The sequence below is a fragment of the Dipodomys spectabilis genome, unplaced genomic scaffold, assembly GCF_019054845.1.
Source record: "Dipodomys spectabilis isolate Male_0828 unplaced genomic scaffold, ASM1905484v1 ptg000163l, whole genome shotgun sequence".
NCBI classification, from domain to species: domain Eukaryota; kingdom Metazoa; phylum Chordata; class Mammalia; order Rodentia; family Heteromyidae; genus Dipodomys; species Dipodomys spectabilis.
Genome location: NW_024870840.1, coordinates 19,946,964 through 19,973,757, shown reverse-complemented (window position 1 = coordinate 19,973,757; position 26,794 = coordinate 19,946,964). Strand labels below are relative to the sequence as shown.

Here is a 26,794-nt window from a genome sequence, read left to right as displayed (position 1 = left end):
GGTACTGTGGAATTAACATAATGGTCACGCAGGTCTCACATGGAGCCCTTCTCTATCTTCCCGAAGGCCTCTGCGTTGCAGTTCACTAACTCCCTGCTATGGGCTTTGCCGTCCACCGCTGAATTCATGAATTTGTTCACCACTTCTTCAGCCACAAACTGTGCTGCACTGAGCGGCAATTGGTGAACGAGAGCCATAAGAATTCCTGCTTTCTTGTCCCTAGCAGCAGGCCTGCGTCATAAACGTGCAACACAGACACACCTGGTTCTGGGTTTGCAGAGAAGGGAAAGACAGCTGTGTATGGGTTCCAGGACAAGCTCAACATATAACACAAATAATCCATTCAGATGGTGTAATGGTGGTGACGGCCTTTGCAAATTTGCTCCCTGCAGTGATGGATCATCCATGACAGTGCAGAGGCGGGGCCTCTCGGGCCGGACCACGCCCCTTCACAGAAGGACACCTACATCACACACCACAAGGGAGATTGGCCCCATCTGTGAAAGACCCATGCCAATCATTTCAAACATGGCACCAGAGAAAGGTAGCACCTAATAGAAAAAACAGCTTTATGGACTCTGTCCAGCAACCAAAAAACAAAAAAGAAAATAAAAATTCCAATGCTCAAGATATGATACACAAACCTACGCAAGTAATAAAAATCAGATAATGCCAACCAGCCCCATGCAATGCCATCGTGCTCTGCATATCAGAAAAGCAGAGGCCCAAGAGAGCCAGAAGCAGCGCCCCTCCCCTCCTCCACAGCCAGTGGGGCCAGCTGAGCATCTTGCAGCACTTCACTGTCCTTCCTGCTTTCTGGACGTTTCCCCAACTTCTCCACCATCGCTAAAGTGTGTTCTAGACCTCTCTCTCTTCTTGTGCCGCCAGCCAGGTCCCAACCGTGGCTACCACGTGGCATCACCCACACCAGTGACTACATGAGGCAAGGAGGCCCCCCTCCCCAGAGGCCCCCCATCTCTCCGTGAGGACCCCCAGGGCCCCAGCCGAGGGCCAGGCAGCCTCCAGCATGTTCCCTGTACACGCTGCCGTGCTGCTTTCTTGGCGTGACAGATGGGCTGAGGACTTCCCAGCCTGACGCCAGGGAATGGCCCAGATCCTGTCTATCAAGATCTAATCCTTGGGGGGCCCACATGGCACCCCTCTCTCCTGTGCCCGGCTACAAGCCAGCCATGTCATCTGGGGGTGCCAGGCAGCTGAGGGGGGTCCCTTAAGCACGCCACATAGGTCTCACTCAGAATGGGCTGGGCTTGGACCCCAGCCTTGCTCCACTGATACACCAGTGAAAAAGACAGGGTGCAGCCGAGCAAGGAAAGCTGAGGCCTTAAAACTGAGAGGGAGGTAGAGGAAACGCACGGAAGCTCCAACGCAGAACCTAAAGTGAAGTTAACTTCAAAGAAAAATACGTGTGTGTACACACATGTGCACGTGAGAGACAGAGAAACAGAGACAAGACAGGGAAGGGCAGGAGCAGAGATCCTGGAGTTGGGGAGACACGGGGCGGAGGGGGGGAGAGGGGGGCAGGGCGACCCCTGAGCTCAGTGTGGAGGCCTCCCCTTCTGTAGAGAGGCCCAGGCCTCAGCACACCTCAGGAGGCCTGCTGACACCCCACGGGGGCAGTGCAAGGTAATCCTGCTGCTTCAGTGACTTGAAGAACTGGATGGCTGGCATCTGGGCTGTGGGCTGGCACAGTGGCTTCTTGGCCGGGCAAGCCTGCTCTAGGTCCCCGACCTCAGGGCCGGGTCCTGGGGAGGAGGGCTTGCTATGAGGGGAGAGAGGACCGGGTCCCAGGCCAGGAAGGAAACAGTAGTCTCCCACCTGCTGTAGGACAAGGAGACCCTCAGAATGTGGAGACATTGGGGCCACATCCTCCCGAGTCTCCCCTGGGTTTGGGGTGAGGCTGCTGAGCTTGGGAGGGTCAGGACCACCCACAGGGGACTTGGGGGCGTGGCTCGTGGCTGGAGGAAGCTCCACGTAGCCCTCAAACGCTGGCTTCTCTGAGGCTGCTCCAGCAGGCCTGCTGGGAAGTTGAGGACAGAGGCTGGGGTCGTGGTCTGAGACAGGGACAAGCGGGGCCGAAGAGACCGACGTGGTCCCTGTGGGCAGGGCGAAGGCCATGTCTGCAGTGGTAACATAGTCGGAGGCCACCACGGGAGACGCAGGGGTAGCAGGCAGAGCTGCCGGGCTGCCCTGTGGGTCCTGTCCACTGGCCCCTGGCTCGGAGGTCATGGGGTGAGGGCCAGGGCCTCTCCCAGACTCCAGGGAGGGGCTCTCCTCGCATCCCTCCAGGCTGCGCTGACGCTCCTCACTTGCAGGCTGGCTGTGCTCTGTCACCTGGGCCAGGGGGACCAAGTGCACCTGTCCCCCAGGGGGCAAACACAGGTATTCCAGGGAGCTTGGCAGTGGGGGCCTCGGGCTCCCACCCCCCTGTGAGGGTGGGAAGCCCACGATATCGGGCAGGGAGCGGGTGTGGGGGGCCCCCAGGTAGGGGCCATTGAAGTCGAAGCTGGAGATCTGTTTTTCAGGGTGGCCTGTGGGGGCCGGGGAGTCAGGTGGAGGGCTGGGGGGCTGCTCCGCGGGCAGGCTAGGGTCAGCTGGGGTGGTGTCTGGCTCAGATGGTGAATCGTAGTTAACATGGAGGTCCTCTGTGGTGAGAGGCGACACCTCACTGACCCTCAGTCCCCTGTGGGAAGATCAGAGACCGAGGTGTGGAGGCCGCGGGGGCAGGTGACTGCACATGCCCAGGAGAGGCTGGGTGATCCGGAAGTCCTAGCATCTGATCTCACAGTCAGTGCGCAGGAGAGACCAGGCCTCAAGAGGTTTTGTATCTTGGTAATCATCACATATGCAATGCTTAGCTCAAGGTCATCTACAGAACCTTCAAGGTCATCCACAGAACCTTCAGGCCAGGTTCATGATATGCCTGTGCTCCAATCCTGCCTTTGATTATTCTACCCACCAGGCCAACAATTCTCCCCAACAGACAATGCCGTTTTACAAAAGGGGCAGGGGCCCTGGGGGGTGGGGAGTACTCCGTCAACCATGCAGCCTCTGCCGTGTGGCACCTCCCTGGGTCACAGGGCAAGGGAGAGGCAGGGGGACTCTAGTGAAGTCCCTGTCCCTGGTCTGTGCTTCCCTAACCTGGGAGTCAGGAAGTTCTCCCCGAGTCTACCTGGGAGCTGCTGTGGGTCTGTTCCCCTATGAGCCACAGGCCACATCATCTCCACCCATGGTGTAACAGTGGGGTTACACTGGCCTCCCGCTCCCCAGGGGTCAGGCGCAGTCAGAGCCACACACACACACACACTCACCCCTCCAGCTCAGGACACAGTCCCCATGGTCCCCAGGAAGGGGGGCTTCTGCCGGCGCCGGCCCATGTGCTGTCTGGGAGTCGCAGCCCTGCGCTTCCACCCTGCAAGAGGAAGGACATGGGTGCCTGTGGGTGGTGGGGACCCCGGGGATCAGTGGAGGAATGGGGGAACTCAGGGAGCCGTATCCGCATGTCCTGACTAGCCACGGCCTTCAGACACCAAGGACCTGAGGCCCAGGGAGGGCTGCGATGACCCCGGGGCTCCTGAGCAGCCAAGGACAGGGTAGCTGCGGATCCCAAGCCTCCCAGTGAGGTTTCCTCCGGACATGGACTGTGGCCCCTCACAGGCCAGTGCTGCCTGGCCACGGGCTCCTGTGCCCACCACTGATGTCCACCATGGCCGCCCTCCTCCCCGGATCCACCTTCCCACCAGCCCAGCCTCCAAGCGCTCGAGGCTGGGGCCGTGCCAGGACAGGCCCGGAGGTGGCGGAACACTGACAGGGAGCCAGGAGCAGAGCCCCAGCCAGGTCTCACCTGGAACAGGAGGCTCTTGCTGGGGTTGGGCAGCCTCTCCTTCCACTTCCTGTTCAGCCTGGAAGACATCAGGGAGGTGGCCATCACCAGAGACCTCAAGGCCAGCTATGTGCAGAGGGGAAACGGAGGTCCCACACGCAGGTGGCAGAGCAGGAAGCAGCAGCAGGTCTGGCAGCCAGGCCTGGTGGTCCCTGGGGTCCTGGCTGGCCTCACCTGAGCTGCAGCGAGTACTGACCTGTATCCATAGATGCCGCAGAAGCGCAGGGCCACGAGCAAGGTGGGGGTGACTCCAGCCAGGATGAGCGGCAGCACCCACAAGGGCAGCACTTGGGCAGCAGAGGGACAAGGAGTGTCAGGTGGGAGGGAAAGGCCTGGGCCTGGAGTTGCCTGGGGCTTGCTGTCCCTCAGGACCTCTGCTTGGGCCCAGGGCTTGGAGGGTGCTGGGCAGGGCGGCCAGACACAGCTAAGAAAGAGGCCTGGGTGGAGACCCGGAGTCACAGAGCAGGACACTGGGGGTGGGGCAGGCCTGGATGCCAGCACCGGTGGTGTAGGAGGCACAGGTTTGGCCTGACCATCTTGGGGACTTCGCAGAGGTGTTGTTGTGAGCCCTGGGCCTCCGGGTACAGGAGGGAGGGTGAGGTGGAGGGGCCCATGGTCGTGTGTCTATGCCCAGCCCTCCCTGTCTGGGTCCGTGGCGCTGCCCAGGAGGTACAGTCGTGAGGCAGACATACCCGTCTCTGTGGTCCAGGACTGCTCCTCACTCCACTCGCTCCAGATCCCATTGTAGACACCGTAGTTGGGCCTGACCCTCACCCTGGCCACGTACATGGAGGCGGGCTCCAGAGTGGGCAGTGCCATGCTGTGGGCGTTTTGCAGGATCTCTTTCTTGCTGGCCTGGGGAGAGCAGGTGCACCGAGGCTGAGGCCCAGGCCCTGGCCTGGTGCAGCAGGCTGGCTGCCATCCCTCCCCCTGCCATCCACGATCAGCTGTATCCAGAGCTCCTAGGTTCTCGTGGTCACCACGGGGGACCCCATCAGACCATGCAGTCCAATAGTACATCAATGGGACCAGACCCTCCTGTACCTCCCACAGTGCCAATGATGACACCTGGGCCCGGAATCCCTTGGGCTGACCTCCTCCTACCATTCCCTGGAGGCCCCTCTACCATCCAGGTATTCTGGGGGTGGCCCTGTACCCCAAATCCAGCCTATTCAGGAAGGCAGGACAGGTAGATTGCACCCTGGTCTCAGAAATTGGATCCACAAACCTAAGCCTCCTCATTCTGCCTGACACCCCCTCCTGCCTCAGTTTCCCCATTTTTGGCCTAGGCTAGGGGCTTGCTCTCTGGAGCCAATGGCTATGCACAGGTCCTAGACCTGCCTGGTGGAGGGGACAGAGACAGAGGTGTGGGGGGGTTGTGGGCAGCCTTGGCCTCAGGACCAGTCTATTCCCAGTTGCTATCCTTTGGGTCCAGATACCATTCCCATGTATCATGTTCCCAGGACTTTGGGACTTGAAAACCTCCATCCCTTTATCTCAGCTGGCCCCACACTGATGGGCTCTGAACCTTGTAATTCAGGGTCCATTCTGGTCACGTGACCATGTCATGTCAGCTCTAGGAGCCTCAGTTCCCTCACCAGGAAATGGGGCGGTGACCATCTCATTTCTCAGGGGTGCAGTCACTCAAGTCCCAGTGGTCACCTCTGACAGCTGCAAGGCCCAGGCAGAGGAGGCTCCTTGGGGTGGGGGCTCCCTCCCTCTCCTTCCCTCCATTTCCTGTTGTTGTTGTTATTTTTCCAGGTCCTCACCTCCCAATCGGCTGTGGATTTCCTGTACTGGACCTCGAACGTGTGGTCGATGTGCGTGTAGTACATTTTCTTGGTTTTCCAGCGCAGGCTGTAGCTCTCTCCATCCTTATTCACAGTGAGGGTGGGGCATGGCATCTGGACTGCAGGGAGGGAAACTTTCAGGGTCACCAGGTCATCACCCCTGCAGTGGTCACAGGGGCCCCAGCTCCCCACCACTGAGGCCTCTTTGGGCCTCGCCAAGCCACCACATCAGCAGTGTCATCATGGCCACTCAGCTCCTGGGAGATGCCTAGATAGGCTTCGTCGTGCCTGCTGGCTGGTGTTTGTAAGCAGTAGAGGCTGTCAACTGCATGACAGCCACCATCAAGCTTGGAGTCCATTCTCACTGCCCTCCATGCCAGGTCCTACAGCGCCCTCGTGTTATACGCTGGGAACCTGGTCTCAGCATAGTTAAGAAACCTGTCCCAGGTGGGCAGATACACAGTGGAAGAGCAGACTTCTTGCCCTTCCCTGCTGCCCTAGTGTCTTTAGATGGGACTGTTTTGTGCTTCTCGACCTCAGCTCTTTTGCTGGAAGGTATGAGGTGTGGAGCCAGGACCCAACCTGCTTACAGGTTCTCACCATCTGGAAAGCCCCCACACCAGCTGTACTTGGCCTTCAGCCACGTCTAGGTGGCTCCCTGCCCAGCCACACTGTGAAGCCTCTTTGAGACAGTCCCTCCCACTTGGCCTCAAGGTAGAAAACACAAAGAACAGAGAAAGTGGAAACAGTATCAGAATTTCTGCATACTAATCTTGATTTACCTCCTACTAGCTTGGCATCTTTAAGTTAGTCACTCAACCTATTATCTATCCATTAGGAAAAACAAAGATGGCTCATAACCAAATAAGGGGTAAGATGGCAAACTAAAAGCATCTTCCATTTTCACTCTGTGAAGAGAACAATCTGGTGTCATTGAGGAGACCAGATTTTAAAGTGAGAAAGAAAAGAAGAGAGCCAGAATCAATGGAAGATGTGGCCAGAGCCAGAACACTGTAGAACAACTTTCTCAGCAGGAAGAAAACAGCATAGAACAGAGCTACCAGCAGCCATGTCCCTGCACCGGGGGAGGGAAAACTAAAGTCTGCAATCTGGTACTCCTGAAGGAAACAGTCCTCACTCCCAGAGCTAAGGAGCACCTCACAGATTATATTCTCTCCTTCTCTCTCATACATTTAGAGAAGCAAGAACAATCAAAAACATACTTTGCATTATGTACGTCGGTTTGTGCTGTTTTGGTTTTATTGCTTTAGCTGTATATTTTTGTTGCTGTTTGGGTTTTTTCTTTAAAAAATCTATATGGCTGATACAGTAGTCTTTTTCTTTTCTTTTCTTTTTTTGGTTGGTGGTAGGGCCTGAACTCTTGGTCTGGATGTTGTCCCTGAGCTCTTCAGCTCAAGGCTAGTACTCTGCCGCTTGATCCACAGCGCCACTTCTGGCTTTCTTCTGCTTATGTGGTGCTAAGGAATGGAACCCAGGGCCTCATGCACACTAGGCAAGCACTCTACCATGGAGCCACCTTCCCAGCCACTAGTTCTTAACTTTTATCATAGACTATTTACCTCATCCCATCCACCATTTCCTTCTGCTTCTCCTGCTCCTTCTTTTTCTTTGAACTCAGCATGTCTGTATCAAGCCTACCTACTGAAATTCAACTTCCTTCCTTCCTCCCTTCCTTCCTTCCTCCCTTCCTTTCCCATCCCTTCATTCTTTCCTTCCCTTCCTTTTCTTCCTTCCCTTCCCTTCTTCCTTCCCTTCCCTTCTTCCTTCTTTCCTTCCTTTTTCTCTCTTTCTTTCTTTGCCAGTCCTGGGGTTTGAACTCCTGGCCTGGGAACTGTCCCTGAGCTTTTTTTGCTCAAGCCTAGCACTCTACCACTGAGCCACAGAACCATTTCTGGCTTTTTCTATGTGATTCTGAGGAATTGAACCCAGGGTTTCATGCATTCTAGGCAAGCACTCTACCACTAAGCCACATCCCCACCCCCTGTAATTCAAGTTTAAATCATACCTTTGTCCTCTTTCTGTAGCCCCTCTCCACCCACTACACTTTCTATCTACTGGTAGAAAAGCTCTCTTGTCCGTATTTATTTTTATCCCTGCTCCCCTATACCAAATCCCTCCTCATTACCTGCACTCCCATCAGGTAACTAAGTTACCTAAATATAATTTGATTCAACTGTTTTTCTGTTTCTTTTTAGGGATTTTGAGCTATGTTTTGATTGAGCATTCTTACTCTTTTGCTTGTTTTTTTTTTTTCCTTTTTTTTCTCTATTTGCTGTTATTTGGGATGGTGTGTGTGTGTGTGTGTGCATGCGCGCGCGGGGGGGCCTGCACACACACACACACACACACACACACACACACACACACACACACACACAAGTACCTACTTACCTATTCACATCTCTTCTATTATAACCCATCAGCTAGATTTTCACTTCTATCTTACTCACACTTCACCCCAGACATTGCCCAAAGGCATGTATTCCAGGGGGGAAAAATCACTCACCTAACAAATCAACAAGGTGAAATGCTGCTATCAAGAACCAGCAACTCCATAATAAAGGATTCAAGTGATACTGAAGCAGAAGAAAGCTCAAACAAGGAGGTCAAAACAGTAATGACAAGAATGGTCAATACAATAAAAGAGGTGACAATAAATAGCTCAACAAATTCAAAGATGAGTCCAGCAATAAGAGAACAAGAACTGGAGAGCACAAGAAAACACAGGAATGAAATATAGAAGGTGATGCAGAATATAAAAGAGGAAATCAATAATGATGTCAAAATCTTGAAAAAAATCAAATTGAAATCCTGGAAGAGAAGAGCTCAGTAACGCAAATAAAAAATGCAATTGAAAGCCTAGCTTATAAAAGAGAAGGTGAAAACAGGCTATCAGGGGGTGAAGATAAAGCAAAGGAAGTAGATCAAAGACTGTTGAAAAAAAAAAACCACTTAAGTTACAAAGAGGACTTATAAGCTCAGACTCTGCCAAAAAACCAAACCTACATATAATGGGGATAAAAAGGGAGCGAAATAAAAAACCAAAGGCATTGAGAGCCTATATAATAAAATAATAATAGAAAACATCCACAATTTGAGAAAGAAGGGGGCATACATCTGATGGAGGCTTAAAGAACTTCCAACAGGCAAGATTAGAGAAGAAATACCCCTAGTGTTTTATAGCTAAAACACTAAATTGCAAAGAAAAAAAGAATATTGAAAGCCTCAAAAGACAGTAGACAAGTAAATTACAGTGGCAAGCCCATTAGAATATCAGCAGATTTCTCTATGCAAACGCTAAATGCAAGGAGAATATGGCATGACATAATTCAAGTCCTGCAAGATAATAATTGCCAACCTAGCCTACTGTCCTTTATGAGTGAAAGAGAAATAAGAACTTTCCATGACAACTGAAAGCTAAAGAAATTAATGATTAACAACTAAAACTGCAAAAAACCAATAAAATACTTAAAGGCATTCTGTGCAAATCCCAAACAGAAAAATATAGGAAAGAACAAAATCTACTAGAGGAGATTAGCAAGTATGTAAAAAAAGATCAAAATGACAAGAAATACGATGTACCTTTAACTTTCTTTCTTGTGCTGGTCCTGGGGCTTGAACTCAGGGCTTGGGCACTGTCCCTGCCTCTTCTGCTCAAAGATAGTGCTGTACCAGTTGAGTCACAGCTCTACCTCTGGCTTTTTCTGTGATTAATTGGAGATAAGAGTCTCAGGGACTTTTCTGACTAGGCTGGCTTTGAATCCTCCTCAGATCTCAGCCTCCTGAGTAGCTAGAATTATAGGCATGAGCCACCAGCTCCTGGCTCAATGTTAACATTAAATTTGTAATGGTCTTAATTGTCCAACATTCCACAAGACCCAACCATTTGTTGCCTACCAGAAACACATCTCACTTGACATAGACAAACACAGCGTTGAAGAATGGAAAAAAAGGCCTTCCCAGTAAATGGACCCTGAAAGTAGGATATAGCTGACAAAATGGGCTTCAAGCTAAAAGTAGTCAAAAGAGACAAAGAAGGTCACTTCAATTTAATAAAGGGAAGCTAAAGTAGAATTTATAGTAGTTTTCATGCACCAAATAACAGCAGACATGAGTTAATTAAACAAACAATTCTGGCTTTACAAATGCTGATAGATCAACAAAAGTAGGATACTTCAATACCCCACTCTCACCAATAAGAGGTCATTCAAACAACAACAAAAAACTCAAAGAAATCTCAGAACTAAAGAACATCATAGATCAACTAGACATAAGAAACATCTACGGAGTATTTCGTCTAATAGCAGCATAACACACAATTTTTTCCTCTGCAACTCATGGAAATATCCCTCAAATAAATCATTTTTTGAGATGTAAATTAAGCTTCTACCAATGGAATGAAATAAAAAATCACCCTTCATTGTATCTGACCATAATGGAATTAAACTAGAACTCAATGACAAAATACTACAGAAAATATATAAATACATGTAGACTGAACAACATACTGTTGAATGACCAGCTGGTTATTGAAAAAATAAAGGGAAAAAATGTGAAGTTCCTGGAATTAATGAAAATGAGAACACAGCCTGCCACAGCCTGTGGAATATAGTGAGACAGTGCTGAGGGGAGCATGCAGAGCCAGGAGCGCACACATCGAAAGAAGAGAGCTCTCAAACACACGGCCCAATAGCGCTCCTCACACTTGCAGAAAGACAGGAACAAACCAAACCCCAAATTAGCAGAAAGTAAGAAACAGTAAGATTAGGGCAGAAAAATAATGAAAAAGTAACGAAATGGAGGCTAAAAAAAAACTATACAGAGAATCAATGAAACAAAAGTTGGTGTTATGGAAAAATAAGTAAGGTTGACAATCCCCTAGGTAATCTGACAAAAGAAGAAGGAAAGTTATCAAATCAATGAAATTAGAGATGAAAGAAGAATATCACAATAGATACCAAAATAATCCAAAGGATCATGAAGGAATACTTTGAAATCTTCTTATCAAATAAGTTGGAAGAATCCAGAAAAAAGAATTATTTTCTGCAAACAGTTGACCTATCATAAATTGAACCATGAAGATATAAACTGCCTCAAGAGATATATAAGAAATCATGATGATCTGGACACTGGTGTCTCACGCTGTAATCCTAACTATTCAGGAGGCTGAGATCTGAGGATCACAGTTCAGAGACAGCCCAGGCAGGAAAGTCTGAGAGACTTTTATCTCCAATAAAGCACCAGAAAATCAGAAGTAGTACTGTGGCTCAATGGTAGAGCACTAGCCTTGAGCTGAAGCGTGAGGGTCAGTGCCCAGGCCCAGAGTTCAAGCCCTACCACCGATCAAAAAAAAAAAAAAAAAAAAAAAAAGAAGTAATGATAGTGAAACATTAATAGTCTTTCAACAAAGAAAAACCCGGGACCAGATGGATTCATGACAGAATTTGATCAAACCTTTAAAAAAGAACAAACAATAAAATTCTCCATGAAATAGAAAGGAAAAATACCAAACTCCTTCTGTGAAGTAAATATTATACCAGAAAGACAGTAAGAAAATTATAGACCAATCTACTTAATGAACATTGATGCAAAAATTCTCAATAAAATCCTTACAAACTAAATTCAACAACACATCAAAAAATCATGAACAATGATTATGTTGGGTCCATTCCAGGGATTCAAGGATACTTAAAATATGTCAATCACTAAATGTAATATATCACATAAACAGGATTAAGGACAAACACACGTAATCATCTCAACTGATGAAGAAAAGCTATTTACTTTTTTATGATAAACGCTCTGAACAAACTAGGAATAGAAGGAAAGTAACCTGAACTTAATAAAGGCTATATATGACAACTTACAGCCTATACCTTACAAAATGGAAACAACCAAAACCATTTCAAGATTGAGAAAAGGATGTCCACTCTCTTCACTCTTACTCAAGATGGTACTGTAATTCTAGTCAGAGCAATACAGCAGGAGAAATAAAAAGAAATTGAAATAGGGAAAAAAGGAGTCAAATTATCAACTTTTTCAGAAGACATGATCATGCACTTAAAAGACGCTACAGATTCCACCAAAAATCTAGAACTGAGAAATTCCTTCAGAAATGTAGCAAGATACAGTCAACTCTCAAAAAAATGGTGGCATTTCTGCACGTCAATAATGAATAGGTTGAAAAGGAAATCCAGGAAACAACTGAATTCATTATAGCCTGAAAAATAATAAAATACCTAAGTTTACTTAATCAAGGAAGTGAAAGACTCTATAAGGAAACTATACAACTTTGGAGAAAGAAATTGAAGACATCAGAAGATGCAAAACCTTTCATACTCAAGGATTGACAGAATTAATGTTGTAAAAATAGCCATATGTACAGATTCACTGCAATACAATCAAAATTCTAACATTATCTCTCATAGAATTAGGAAAATCAGTCTAAATTTCATAGTATGTGATAGAAGACCCTGAAGAACAAAAGCAATTCCAAGTGAAAAGAACATCATGAAAGGTATCACAATACCAGACTCCAAAATATACTGCAGAGCCACAGTGAGAAAATCAGCTTGGTACTGGCATAAAAAGAGACCCGAAGACCAATGCAACAGTATAGAAGACCCAGGAATAAAATCACTCACCTACCAATGAATCATTTTTGACAAAGGAGCCAAGATCACATAATGGAGAAAAGAAAGCCTCAACAAATGCTGCCTGGGGGAACATTGGCTATCTATCTGCAGAAGACTGAACCCAGACCCCTATCTCTGGCCCTGTATAAAATCAACCCAAGTGGATCAAAGAGCTCAAAGGAAGACCTGAAACTTCAAGTCTACTATAGATAAATGGAGGCGAAACCCTGGTAGTTATAGACACAAGTAAATCTTTTCTGAATAGGATTCCAGCTGCCCAGAGGATAGGAGCAAGAATTGACAAAGGGAACTACATTAGAGTTTCTGCATAGTAAAAGAAACAGTCACCAGAACCAAGAAACCATCCACAGAAGTGGAGAAAATCTTCACCAGCTATTCCATAAAGGATTAGTATATAGACTATAGAAAGAACTAAAAAAACTAAACAGTTAAAGAACAAACAATTAATAAATGAGCAAGTGGGGATTAATATAGAGAATATATAAAGAACTCAAACCAGGTGCTGGTGGCTCACACCTGTAATTCTAGCAACTCAGGAGGCTGAGAGCTGAGGAGCTCAGTTCGAAGCCAGCTTGGATAGGAGAGTCTGTACAACTCCTATTTCCAACTAACCACCAAAAAACTAGAAGTAGAGTTGTGATTCAAAGTGGAAGAACACTAGCTTTGAGGGAAAAAAAAAATTAAAAAAGCTCAGAGACATCATCCAGGCCCTGAGTTTAAGTTCAATGGATGAAAACAATCAATCAATCCTAAAAATATTAACAGTAAGAGAACAAATAATCCAATTATAAAGGGGCAAGTGAACAAAAAGTAACACAGATTGGCTAATAAATACGTGAAGAGATGTTCAACATGCTAGCCTTAATGGAAACGCAAATCAAAACCACAGGGAGAATCCATCTCCCTCCAGTCAGAACGGCAGCAAATGCTGGCCAAGATGTGGGGGAATAAAGGAACCTCAAGCACTTTGGGTCACAAGGCTGCACTTCTTTGAAAGGTCACGGGAAAAAAAAAGAAAGGTCACAAAACTGGGCTTCTTTGAAAGGGACGCACGCTAGGCCTGGACACTAGGCCTGGGACTGCTGGGGTGTCACAAGGAACACATGCTGGCCCACAGTGAGGCGGGGAAAACTCACTGTGGTCTGAGCTCTGGATGTTTTTTTCCTCGGTCCTTGGTCTAACAGACACGATGTACTGGCCATGGGCCCTGGGGTCAGCCACAGGGATCCCACAGTGGTGCCGGGTGTAGAGGTCACCCACTTTCTCCTTCTGCACGGGGGAGCACTCTTTTTCCCTGGGGAGCACAAGTAGTTGAGGACAGGCCAGAGGAGAGCTGAAACCTCAAGTGAGCTGTGGTCCCAGGGACCTTCCGGGGCCCGAGGAGGAGGGGTGGGTCAGGACACTTACTTTGCACCAAGGCTGGACCTGTAGAAGAGTCCGAAAGAGACGGAGTGGATCACAGGGGACCGCACTTCCCAGGAGCAGGTGAGCATGTGGACCCCGTCGAAGAAGCACTGTAGGTTGCCGGGCTGGGCCTCGTCCCCTGGGAGGAGGGACAGGCTTGCTCAGCCACAGCTCTGGTTTTCTGTGCAGCTCGGACACAGAGAGCATGGTCACCAGGCCGTGGATGACAGCAGGCTGGCCCTGTCCGCTCTGTGCCACCAGCTTGAGAGGATCGGGGCTGGGTGAGCCATTTCAGGGCCAGGGATAGTCTCCAAGTGTTGGTGACAGAGGGGAACCTGTATAGAGCACTCCTGGTAGTGATCAGTGTTATTTGTCATGGACCCTAGGGTACAATGGGCAGAGTTGAGCTAGGACCCTGGCATGGATGTGGGACAGGCCTGGGATCTCAGATCAGGACCCAAAGCAGAGACCTTGGGGGACTCTTCCACCCCTACTGCCCAGAGAGAGGCACTTCCCCCATCGTCCCCTTACCTGGCTGGGAATCCCAGCGCACCTCAGGGCTCCACGGGCTGGGCCGTCCCGACATGCCTGAGTTCGAGGACAGCCTGGTCCGCACTCGGGCCACGTAGGTGCTGCTGGCCGTGAGGTGCTCTGGCCCCAGGGTGACTTGTGAGGACTCGGAGTGCAGGGTGGTGGCATCCTGCAGGAGAGGGGGTGCTGAGGGAGGGCCAGGCCAGGCGACGTCCCTGGCTGGGGCAGAGCCGCCTCCGGGTCCTACCTCCCACGAGTGGTGCCACTGCTTGTACGCCACCTCAAACTCCAGGTCCCTGTGTGACAGCCAGGGTGCTGGGGCAGCCCCCAGGGCCACCGTCCAGTTCAGCAGGAACTCGTCTCCCTTGCTCCTGACCTGGATGTCCTGGGGTGAGGGCGGCTGGACTGTGGGGAGAGGAAGCACGGGGCAGGTGAGGGCGGCCTGGCCACAGGATGACGCTCCTGCCAGTACCGTCTCCCATCACTGGTGGATGAGGAGGGGGATCCTTCCTCTACAGCCCTGGGCCCCTGACCTCCAGCACAGTGGGCCCCATGTGAAAGCAGTGGCAGGACTTGGGGAGGGGGGCTCTGAATGCGAACTACCAGCTCCTTAGGGGGGGCTGGAAACCAATCAGCAGACCCCTCCTGCCTAGCTGTGTACCACAGCCTCCTTCCCAGCAGAGGGCACTGCAGGCCAGACTGCTCGCTCCCCTGCGGCCCACTCTCCCTCCTATCCAAGTCCCCCAGGTGTTTGAGGACTGTCATTACCTGGTATAAGTGTCACCTGCTCTAGGCACCCACCCTCTTGGACTCCCACTCACTGGTGGAATTGCTTGTTCATGTCTCACTGCAGCTGTCTGTAACTACCCCACCCAAGCAGGATTATACATCCCCTCTGCCTTCCCTAGGAAGCCTGGAGCCTGGGGGCAGGGCTTGGGTCTTGACCCCCCTCGCCACCCCCTCCCCCGCCCACCTCCAGGCCTGAGAGGCAGCTGCGGTGTACTGGGGGGGTGGGAGGTAAGAGGAGGAAGGAATGGGCACGTGCACACAGTGGGCATCCTCGGGGAGTCATTACCCACCACCTGCGCCCCCCGCCCCCACTTTGCCCTCAACACACTGTTAGAAAGGCACATTCTTGAGGCCACAGCCCTGCTCTCCTCTGTGTCTGATTGCCAGCAGGGTGCACTCTGTGTAAGGGCCTCTCTTAGTGGGAGCCCTCAGAGTCCTAGGCCCCCCATGGTGCACACACAGCAGATATCACCCTGCCCCCACTGTAGCCAGGACAGGTGTTACTGCACTCCTGAGGCTGACACGGATGGGACGTCTTCCCAGCACCCAGCTGGAGGAAGCTGCCGCCAACTGAGCCCACGGGGCACTGGATGCAAGCCGTTCCCAGCCAACTTCAGCCATCTTACAGCACCTGCTCATGTCCCCGAGGGGGAAGTGGTAGAGGAAGTGAGACGTACAGATCTCCTGCCAACGCACATCTGTTCCTCACTCACTGCCAAGTTTTCAGGGACAAGAACTGATCTCCAGATTTAGAGAAAACCTCAGGAGACAAAACCCCACACTCCTCCATCCCCACTCTCCTCTCTCTTCCACCATGTTGGTCTTCCTGTCCACACTGTGACGTCCATGTGTCTTGCTGTGCCCTGCTGTAGGAGCAGGTGACTGAATCATGTGACTGCCTGCTGTGTTTGCAGCCGCACCTTGCCTTCATCCTCTGCCAGTCCCGAGTTCCGCCTTTATCCTATCTCTCCTTCATGAAGAGCTTCCTGGCTTCTTCCTAGTCTCCCTCTCATCTTCCACCCTGGGACCTCTTCCTTGTACTGCTCCCTACTCCTCTGCCCTGACTTCCTGTGCCCCTGCAAAGAGGCCTTCTTCAGTATAGCTGGAGCCCCACCTCCCTGGCCCTGGGACCCAGGGGACAGAGGGGCATCTACCTTCCCTGTGGGGCTTACAGCCCTGGGGTCTCAACCCTGCTGAGTACCCTTTGTTTCTCTCCCTCCCAAAGTCCCCTCTGTTCTGAACACCATACCCCATGAAGGGAGTTCCCAGCATGCCTCAGCCCTCTGCGCTTCCCGGCCCTTGCACATGTAGAACCCCTGCCAGCAATGCACCTCCTCCTCATCTGATCTCAGCTGCAAAGCTATTTCCTTCCTTCTGGAGTGCTCGTCTGGATCCTCCAAGGTCCCTGCCGCTACCCCTGGCGTGGCACACTAGCCAACATCTAGTGTTGCCCAATCCCTTAGACCTTAGCCCCGATTCCCCTGGGGGGAGGGTCTCTGATCTCCCAAATCTGTGTTTGGAAACGTGGCACACGTGACAGTTCATTTCGATTGTCAACATCACTGGAAGGCAAGGGCCTAGCAGATTAGTAAGCACATCTCTGGGTGCGTCTGACAGGTTGTCTCTAGAGATAGTGAGACCCTGAGAGTTCTGACCTAATGTATGGATTAACCCTTGGTAGATCCAGAATTGGAACAGACTATTTGCAGGTGTGGAACTGTAGGAGGTGGAGGTGGTTGGAGGAAGTAGGAGGTTGTCCTTGCCTGGCCCCTTCCTGTTACAGCCCTGCTCTGCTTCCTGTCCTCCATGGGAGCTGCTGTGCTGTGGGCCGGCATGCCCACTGTGATGAATGAATCCTCTGAAACTGTGAGTCAAATAAATCTGACTTCCTCTATGCCTCTGTCATGCATTCTGTCAGTGTCTAGAAAGCTCACCAACAAGGCATGCCAACACTATAAAATAACTTTCCCTTCTATTTAGGAAATACTGCAGGACTGGCTTTATTTCCTCTATTGCATCCTGGAATAAGCCCTTAATGGACACAATGCCCTTTGGTACCTCTCAAGACCATGCTGCTGTCCTGGGCCCCCAGTGGCCCCAGGACCTCCAGGGAGGGCAGTGGGGAGACAGGCTCCGGGTCTAACTCATGGGAGAGAACACGACCTGTACTGCCATCGCTACTCGCAGGTCAGGTTGCATGGTGGAACCTCTCCCAACCCCATGGGCTGCAACCATGGAATGGGTTGTTGTAGAAGGAAGACGAGCGAACACAAGGAAGAGTCCTGTCTGCTGACACCCCCTCCACCACAGGAATAGTGGAGGAGGCCTTCAGCCTGGGAGCCATGGCTGAGCAGGTGACAGGGGGGGCTGGGGTACAGGGGAGTTGAGTGGGGAGCTTGGGTGGAGGCCCTCACACTGCACCCCTGCAGCACCTCCAGCACAAGGACTCCACAGCTTCTTCTGTCCAGGGACCTGATCTTAACCCCAGGACAGTGCCTCTGCTCCTCGAGCCCCTCACCCTGGCCTGTTGTGAGGTCCGCTGTGAACAGAGGCCAGTTCTCTCACCATGCTGGTCCAGCAGAACTGTGCTCTGGATGCTCAGAGGCCGGTCGGGTCGGAATGAGAAGTAGTCATTGTCAGAGAGGACAAAACTCTCGTAGGGAATGATACATCTTCTGGAGACACAGCGGGAGGATGGGCAGCCTGGCTTGGGCAAGTGGCCAGTGGAGTTACAGGCCACGGGCCGTGCACGATCCCTGTCAGGACAGAACACTCATGATCCTAGAGGGAATAAAGGCCTCCCACGGCTCACAGAGCTATCGAGTGTCCCTCGCGTGCTGGGTTTTGTCTGGGCTCAGGGTTGGGGTGGTGAGGACACGCAGATCCCATGATAACACAGGAACAAGAGGAGAAGGCCTCAGACCATAGGAAAAGAACACAGGCCAAGAGACTAAAGGGACTGGCCCCGGGGCACCAGGGAGCCTGTGAGGCTCACGTGGAGGTGGGGGAGTGGATGATGCAAGCCTGAGCCATGGGACCTAGGCTCAGGCCTCAGTATTAACTGGGATGGGGATTCCCTGCAGGGCCCCCGCCCTGGGACAGGTGGCTACAGGGGGGATGGGGAGGGGCAGTGGTGGAGAGGAGGCTTGGAACTCTGGGATTTGCCTTTGGGCTTCTGCTGGCTCAGGGCAAGGAGGGAGGCCACCAGTTGAGCAGAAGATGGCCGGAGGAGATGGACAAGGCACAGGGCGCACTCAGAGAGGGCACAGAGGGCACAGGCCTCCTGTAGAGGTGCTCCCTTCAGGGGGTCTGGCATTGCTGGATTCTAGCCTTGTATTCTTTCCACCTAGGACCCATCTCTGATCTCCCAGAGGAAAGCCGGCCACCTGCCTGAATGGCCTGTTCAGAGGTGGCCACCAGTCCAGAAGGGAGCCAGCTATGAGCCATGGGAGATGGAGACCCCACCTTGGCCCATAGGCCCTGTCTCGGTGTCCGTTCTATACTGCCTCCCGCCCCCCCCCCCAACCTTGTGGCTGTCTCCTGCAGCAGGCTGGACCCAAGACTCCCACATCACACACCAGTACCCAGGCCTAGTACTCTCTGCCTAGTGTCTCTGGTATTGACTCTGATTCAACCCTCTCCACCCCCAGCCTACACGGGCCTGGGTCTCTGGTGCTAGCTTTACTCACGTGTTGAGCCGGCGGTACAGGGTGACATTGATGAACTTCCTGGCGTCCTCGGTGTCCGCCCAGCTGCAGAAGATGTGGCTGGTGTAGTCATTGTAGCAGCTCAGGGTCTCCAGAGGGACTGTGCCTGGTGGGGAGAGGCAGGAGGGTGTCACCCATCAGCTCCTCAGGTTGCCCAGCCCTGGTGTCCAGCTTCCGGTAGAAGGCCCAGGTGTCCAGAGGAGCCTCTCACTGGGGCGTGTCTTGGACATCCCTCTCCAGACAGGCAAGCAGGGACCACAGAGGATTCTCAGTATGTATAGGGGAGTTGCCATGCCCCACCCCCCCGCCAAGGTCAGGACATGCTTTGGGCTCTCTCCACATGCCACCTGGCAGGAAAGGCACAACGGGGGGTCAGCTGCAGCCTGCCAGCCGTGTACCCTATACTGTGGTGTGAGTCTCAGCCTGGGTTTAGCAGAGAGGATGCGACACTCACAGTCCTCATGGAAGTTGCTGTGGATTGGGGAGGGAGAGAAACCTGGGGCACCGTCCTCCCAGGGACAGGGGCTGGAGGTGGGAAGCAGCGGTCAGCAGAGGGGCAGAGGGTACAGTGGGGAAGAGGTCAGAGGAGAGGCTGGAGCAGCCTAGAGGAATGTGGGGACACTCTACAGAATGTGGTAACAATTTATGGAGACACCCTATGGCTGGGTGTGAACCCCACAGAGACCAGGAAAAGTTGGGCAGGGTTGTGGGAGCAGGGATGAGGGACCAGGGACAGAGCGGTGGAGGAAGGCGGGGCTGCCGATACCTGGGAGTCTGTGGGGGGGTGGCCCCCTCAGATCCAGCAGTGAGAGGGGTATAAAGGGGTTTATCTGTCAGACTCACCTTCTGTCACCAAGCTGGGACTCCAGCACACAGCCAGCAGGGCCATGTGGAGAAAACCCCAGACTGGCGCCATCTCCTGGTCACCCATGGACCTACAGGTGGGTGGCACAGGCTTGTCTGGGTTTCCCCTGGTGGGAAGCTAGGCCAGGTCCATGTCTCTGGCTCTGGAGATTCTTCTCTTGGAGTCTCCACCTCCTCTGGGCCTGTAGACAGTATGGGCTGTGTCAGCTCTGTGCTGACACAGAGGACCAGCTTGGTCATGCACTGAGAGTCCAGGGAGGTGGCCTGATGCACACCCCCTTTCTCTGAGGGTTGAACTGGAGGGGCTGGGCTTGCTGGCTGGTCACTGAAACTGGGACCCTCTGCACGCTAGTACAGTGCCCAGAGATGAGGACAGCTACGGGGAGGCCTGGTGTGTGCCAGCCCTTACTGCTCTGGGAGCTGGCTATGCCATCCCAGTGTGATCGCTTTCTTCTCCCCCTCCCTCCCCTGCTCTCTCCTTCTCTCCCTGTGCTCCCTCTTCTGTGGCATGGAGATGGGTACTCTCCCGCTCTGCTGCACTTGCCATTTCTTCCACAACACTCTCTGCTAGTCAGTTCCCTATTCCCAAAGCCTGGGGATTTCCCCATTTTCCTTCAGACTACCAGGGAAGTACCCAGAGGCCAACGAAGACCTAGCAAGCTGCCCTTTCTCCAGTAATGTTCAAAACATCACACAAAATGTGTGTGCTGTCTCTATCTTCCTCTCTATCTATGGTCTGTCATCTATCTATCATCTATCTACCTGTTCCTCCATCTGTATCTATCCATTCACCCATTCATTCATCATCCATCTGCCCATCCACCCATTTATCCAACCATCCACTCACTCATTCATCCACCTACCCATCCATCTACATATTTGTCTATTATCTATAATCTATCCATCTATGCATCATCTATCCATCTACCCATCCATTGACCTATAATCCATCCACCCTTTCATCCATCCTTCCATTTATCCATTCACCCATTTATCCAATCCTGTATTCATTCATCTACCTATCCAGCTACCCATCATCCATCTATACATCCACCCATGTGTCTGTTTTTCTATCTAGGGTCTATCATCTATCCATCTGTCCACCCATCCATATGTAATCAATCAATCAATCTATCAATCAATCAATCAATCAATCTATCTATCATCTATCTATCTGCATACTGGTTAGAAACAAACTATTTTATTCAAGGATGTCCTGCATGATGAGGAGGGAATCAGGGAATCCATTTAAAATTCTGAAAAGGGAGGAATTTGGGGGAGGATGCAATTGCAATAATCAATGCATATCCTATGAAACTAGGAAAACTGGAGTTGGAAAAGATGGAGGAGAATGTTGGAAGGAGTGACATTAATCAAGATGTATTCTACTTAGAAAGTGGATGTTGAATGGTAACCTCTTTGTACAATGACTTAAAGATAAATTAAAAATTAGTAAAATGCTAGGAGAATTAAGTAATATTGGAAACCAGCCCAAATCTCCATCACATACCATTCTCCAAACATGTTCTTAAATAAAAATGTAAATGCTAAAAATGAAATCACATTATATTTAAGTTACAGAAGTAAATAGTTTTGCCCTATTTACACTTAAAAGAAATCACAGGCAAAGTGTGACAGATAAAAGTGAAATCAAACCAACATCTTCTGTTTTATACAAATAATTGAATCACAAAGCAAAGGATAAAATGTGGAGGAAAAAAGTCTGCACCAATGTCTTAATCTGTCAAAGCCAATATCACAAAACACCATAACCTGGTGGCAGTTTATAAAAACAAGAGACTAAGTTTGACCAGGAACACTGCAGGGATGCATGGAAGTGTCACAGCCAATGCTCCTTCTCCAATTAGCATATGCTAATAAAAATCTTTTAAAAGATCAGCAATTACCAGGGGCTTGGGGAGAGAGGGATGGGTGAGAGAACATGGAGGAGATTCAGGGAGACACAAAGGACTCCATGGGAGGTGAAGGATGCTGTACACGTCACCGTGACTCCTCCAACCGCAGAGCAAGCAACAACTGTAGAATGGGGAGCCTTTGGGAGGCGCTGGGCTCTGCGGTGATGGCTCCTCAGTGTAGGTTCAGGGGTTTGTGGCCCACGTTCCACTTTGGTGCAGGACAGGACATGGGTGTTTGCGTGGGGGAGGGCTGTGTGCATGGCGGTAGTGGTGCAGGGTGTATGGGAACTCAGTTTTGCTGTGAACCTAAATCTGCTCTAAGAATAGAGTCTATTAAACACACAAAACAAATGGAACTACAATAGAAAGAACTAAAAGAAGGAAGAAAGGGAGGAAGAAAGGATGAAAGAAGAAGGGGGGAAAAGAGAGGGAGGAAAAGGAGGGAGAAATAAAGAAGGAAGAAAGGGGAAGGAAGGGAAGAAAGAGGGAGGGAGGGAGGGAGGGAAGAAGGAAGGAAGGAAGGAAGGAAGGAAAGAAGGGAAGGAAAGGAGAAAGGAGGAAAGGAGGAAAGGCTGAATGGATGGATGGATGGGAGGGACAGAAGGAGGGAGGCAGGGAAAGCAAGCAAGCAAGCAAGCAAGCTGGGTATGGTGTCAGAAAGCTGTAATCCCAGCATTCCGAGGGCTGATGTAAGAGGAGCAGGCAGGCATCTGAGGCCAGTTTAAGATACACAGAAAGACCTTGTCTCAAAACCAAAAAGAAAAAAGATAAAAGGAGGCTGGCACTTGAGAGGGATTGTAGATTACCAGGAGTTATACTGGCATTTGGGGGTAGGGCTGGGGCTCAAACCTGGGGATTGTGCACACACTAGGTAAGTAACCTACTACTGATCTACACACCCAGCCAAACCAGCACCTTAACAATAGTGAGTCTTCATACCAACTAACAAAGAATGTTTTCCATTTATTTAGCTCTTAAACGTCTTTCTGCAAGGATTTGAAATTTCAGTTCTACAAAGTGTTCAACTCCTTGGTTAAATTTACTCTCTGTTTATGCTTTTATACACTAGTTTACATGGAATTGCTGTTTCAATTTCCTTTTTTTTGGGGGGGGGTCTGGTCATGGGGCCTGAACTCTGGGTCTGGGCTCTGTCCCTCAGCTCTTCAGCTCAAGGCTAGCACTCTACCACTTGAGCCACAGCGCCACTTCCAGCTTTTTTCTTTTTGCTTATGTGGTGCTGAGGAATTGAACCCAGGGCCTCATGTGTGCAAGGCAAGTGCTCTACCACTGAGCCACCTTCCCAGCCCCCTCAATTTCCTTTTTGATCATCCTTGCCGGAGAACAAAAATATAAATGACTTTTGTGTTCTGACATCGTGTTCTGAAATGACTCTGAATTGGTTCATTAGCTTTATTTGAATTTGTTTTTCAGCACTGTTTAGTACCTTATTTGTTAAGAGATTTTGTGGATTCCTTGGGGTTTCCTATATATGGGATCATGTCATCTCAGAATAAAGTTATTTTGACTTCTTGGGTTTTTTAATTTAAAGCAAAACAAAACGAGAGACTTGTGAGGCAGGTGCCTGTGGCTCATATCTATAACCATAGTTACTCAGGAGGCTGAGATCTGAGGATTGCAATTCAAAGCCAGACAGGGCAGAAAAGTCTATGAGACTCTTAGCTCCAGTTAACTAGCCCCTAAAAAGCCAGAAGTGGAGGCATGACTCAAGCCTTGAGTGAAAAAGCCAAGTGAGAGGGCAAGGCCCTGACTTCAAGAACCCCAGGACTACTCTCCCTCATTCCACTTTTTTTTGGTTACATAAAAGCAAAGGAAGTGTTCAAATCTCTCCTGGAGAAAAATTGCTCTAAGGTGTATTTCTGAGAAGACAAATTCCAAAATGATAGGAGAGCACACATTGCTAGAGTTAAAGCAAGTGGGACTTACAGTTAAATAGGAAAAAGAATGTTACTATGGAAAGAAACACCATGTAAACACACAACAAAGTTGAACTAAAACTTGGGCAACTTTGTCATGGGGTTGGCTGTGTGGTCAGAGGAGGAGAACTGAAAACTTACTGAAGACTTTGTCCTTTTTGAAGAGCATGTATGCCTGCATGAAACCTAAACTCTGAGAAGAAATCTACCTTAGCTTCTCCCTCCCTCCCTTCCTCCCTCCAGCCCTCCCTCCCTCCCTCCCAGTAAAAGTGAGCACGAGGAGCTTTGTGCCCATCTCCAGTGGCTGGCTGTCCTTCCCCAGATCATCCTGTTCTCAGTGCAGCAGGAATGAAGGCTCCACACAGACTTAACATGGGCTTTCCAGACTGCTCCCAAATTCTAACAAACCAAAGACGATAGTTAGGCTCTGTTTGCCGGAAAAAAAGGATCATCACAGTAGATAGAAAACAATAGGGAAATAATCCAGTCTATATATGATTTGGGGAATGGTGGCTTTTCAAATCACTAAGACCTGGAAGGACTCATACTGGTCATGAATAATTTCAAGACAAGCAGATGATAATTTTTTTAAAGTTAGATTATTACACATAACCTGTAACTCTGAATTCAAAGATGAAATGAAGATTCCAAAGACAAAACTACCTGGGTGTGGTGGTGTATACCGTAATCCCAGCACATAAGAGGCAGAAGCCAAGGAGACTGTTTGGACTACAGAGTAAGATTCTGTCTGCAAACACGTGTGTGTATGTGCACACGTGTGTGCGTGTGCATGTGCACACATACATACATCAAAATTCAACTAATAACAGCATCAAATCTATTTCTTTAATCTGAGGGGTTGCATAAGTCACTAAAGTCAGAAACCACAGAGCAAAAACCAGCTTAATAGGTTTCCTGTGATCCTCTATGGAGTCTGAATGGTTAGCAAACATCAGAAGATGGGCAACTTTAATGGCCAGCAGGTAGGGAAAGGGGTCAGGAGATAGTGAGCAAATTTCCATGCAATGCACTGAGCAAGACACTGAATAATCAAAACTGTCCCAGCTCAGCCTGTCTGAGGGATGTGACATGGGTCCTATCTCTCTGCAGACACCTTCTATGTGGGGGTCCAGGATGGGGAAGACAGGAAAGCTCTGGGAACCAGTGCTGTGTCTGTTGGGGTCAACAGTGGCATCTATACGTCAATATTGTTGTCAGTATTTTCTATGTCATAATAATAATACAATGCTGAGTCATACAAAAATCCCAATTCTATAGAAAGAAAGGAGTGGCTGGGGACTCTGCTTTCTATGCTACATGACTCTGGATTGTTCTCCTTTTATTCAACAACAACAGGTGTTAAACACTAAACACATTCAGCAACCAACTCAGGCTCACCCACAGCACTGGCATCTGGCTGTATGGGCGCAGGGATAAAGGAGATACAGAGTGCCAGCTGCTGACGGTTGGCTCCCTTTTAAGTTATTAAGAAGCAGGAGAGATGACCGGAAAACTTCAAAACTATGCAAAAATCTAAGAGTCACTGGCAATGGAGCCTGGTGGGTGAGAGCCTATGCGCTCCTGGTGGCGCTGCCCTACCATGCCCGAGACTGGGGCTCACACAGGAGGGATGGGGCAGGTTCCTCCACTCAGCCAGAACACACCCGAGCCCAAACTCCAACCGGCAACGGGTGGGTCAGGGCAGAGTATGATAGATAAATGACACATAGAGAACGAGAGAGAGAGAGAGACAGAGAAGAGAAAGGGGGGGAGGGAGGAATGTACAGAGAATCAGAGATAAGAGACAGGGAGAGAGGGAGAGGGGGAGAGGTCCTCCTTTGCCTCCCTGTCTGTGCACAATACCACCTCATAGTTGTGCACATCCCCTGGTACACAGGTGTACACATGCAAACACACACACATATGAATACACACGCATGCATTCCCTCCCTCCCTGGGAGGCCTGGTTCAGCAGACAGAAACCTCTGGGTGAGGAGGAGACACTCATTGCCACGAACACCTTAGTGGCCCAGGCAGCTGGCTGTCCCACAACCCCCAGATCCCCCAGGCCTTTTCCCTCCTGGACTCTCGCTGTCCCCGCAGCCAGCCTTGCCCAGGAAGCCGGGCCTTACCTCCGTGCCATGGGTCAGGCTGGCCTCCACTGGGAGCCTCTAGGCAGCCAAGAGCGTCCCAGGCTTCCTATTTATTTATGCTGACGTTGTGGTGAGGAAACAGTGAAAGAGGAAGCCCAGACGCCCTTTTACCAGCATCATCAGCTTCTCAGAAATGGGGACATTATTGCTAATAAACCACAGGACATTCATTGCTTTGCCGGACCTTGCTACCTCCTCACAGCCCTCCTAGATTCCCAGGGGGTAGCGAAGGGAGGCAGGAATAACTACACAGCATGTCTGAGCGCAGAGCCAGACGCGCCGGGGGGTTTGATGCCCGCTACTTCTTAGCACGTGTCCTTGTGTCACTTGTGTGTGACTTCTCCAGGCCTGGGACCCTGTCCCATGCTTTCCCAGAGAAGCTGCAAATGTAGAAGGGCTACTGGGAAGACACACAGTGAGATGTTGGTGGGGAGGGAGGGGGAAGAGGGGAATGACCCTAGCCCACCCCTCCCCTGGCCACTGGAAGCCTAGCATGCCTCTTTCCCGGGTTGCTTGAATTCAGGGCCTCGATATTGTCTCTGAGCGTCTTTGCTCAAGACGGGTATTCAACCACTCGAGCCACAGCTCCACTTCCAGCATTTTTGGTGGTTCATTGGAGATAAGAGTCTCATGGACTTTCCTGCCTGGGCTGGCTTTGAACCTGGATCATCAGATCTCAGCCTCCTAAGTGGCTAGGATTATAGGTGTCAGCCTTGTTCCTTCCTCCAGTGCCCTGCCGCCTTCCTGAAGTGAGTCTTCAAAGTGAGTTTCTATCTGGCTCACATGTCCCTCCCTCCCCTGTACCCAGCACAAAGAAGGCCCTTCGTGACAGAACACAGAGCGGGTGAGTAAGTGAGTAAATGAATGAGGCTCTGGGTACAGCAGGTCTGGCCGGATGAAGAACAGGTGAGTGAGTCACTCCACCAAAAACAAAAACAACTCAAATAAGTAATCACATCTTAATGCAAAAACATCATCCACATGAATGCAAAACATGCAGGATGCATGGACGCTCGTTGTTTTAGATAAATGCAGGATAGGTAACTGTGCCTGGCCTCAGCAGGCTGGGGACTGAGGCCTGGGAAACCAAAACAGAAGTCAGAAAAATCACAGGATGGCCGGTCGGAG

The 26,794-nt window shown here is 50.3% G+C and overlaps 1 protein-coding gene across 2 annotated transcripts; it reads right to left on the bottom strand.

Annotated features, from left to right (window-relative positions):
• Positions 1 to 350: 350 nt before the first annotated feature.
• Positions 351 to 25,731, bottom strand: Csf2rb (colony stimulating factor 2 receptor subunit beta). 2 transcript variants are annotated; one of them, XM_042693374.1, is made up of 14 exons: positions 25,646 to 25,731; positions 19,643 to 19,845; positions 18,782 to 18,905; positions 17,658 to 17,848; positions 14,551 to 14,708; positions 14,304 to 14,472; positions 13,776 to 13,911; positions 13,505 to 13,662; positions 5,671 to 5,810; positions 4,594 to 4,756; positions 4,098 to 4,188; positions 3,863 to 3,920; positions 3,330 to 3,430; positions 351 to 2,701 (listed from the first exon to the last, which is right to left on the bottom strand). In XM_042693374.1, exons 2-14 carry the CDS (start codon positions 19,728 to 19,730, stop codon positions 1,597 to 1,599), a joined length of 2,682 nt encoding a protein of 893 aa, XP_042549308.1. In that variant the 5' UTR covers positions 19,731 to 19,845; positions 25,646 to 25,731; the 3' UTR covers positions 351 to 1,596. The 2 variants fall into 2 exon arrangements, with proteins under 2 accessions (XP_042549308.1, XP_042549309.1); XM_042693375.1 differs by lacking the exons at positions 17,658 to 17,848; positions 25,646 to 25,731 and having other exon boundaries at positions 19,643 to 19,731.
• Between the last annotated feature and the right edge of the window lie 1,063 nt (positions 25,732 to 26,794).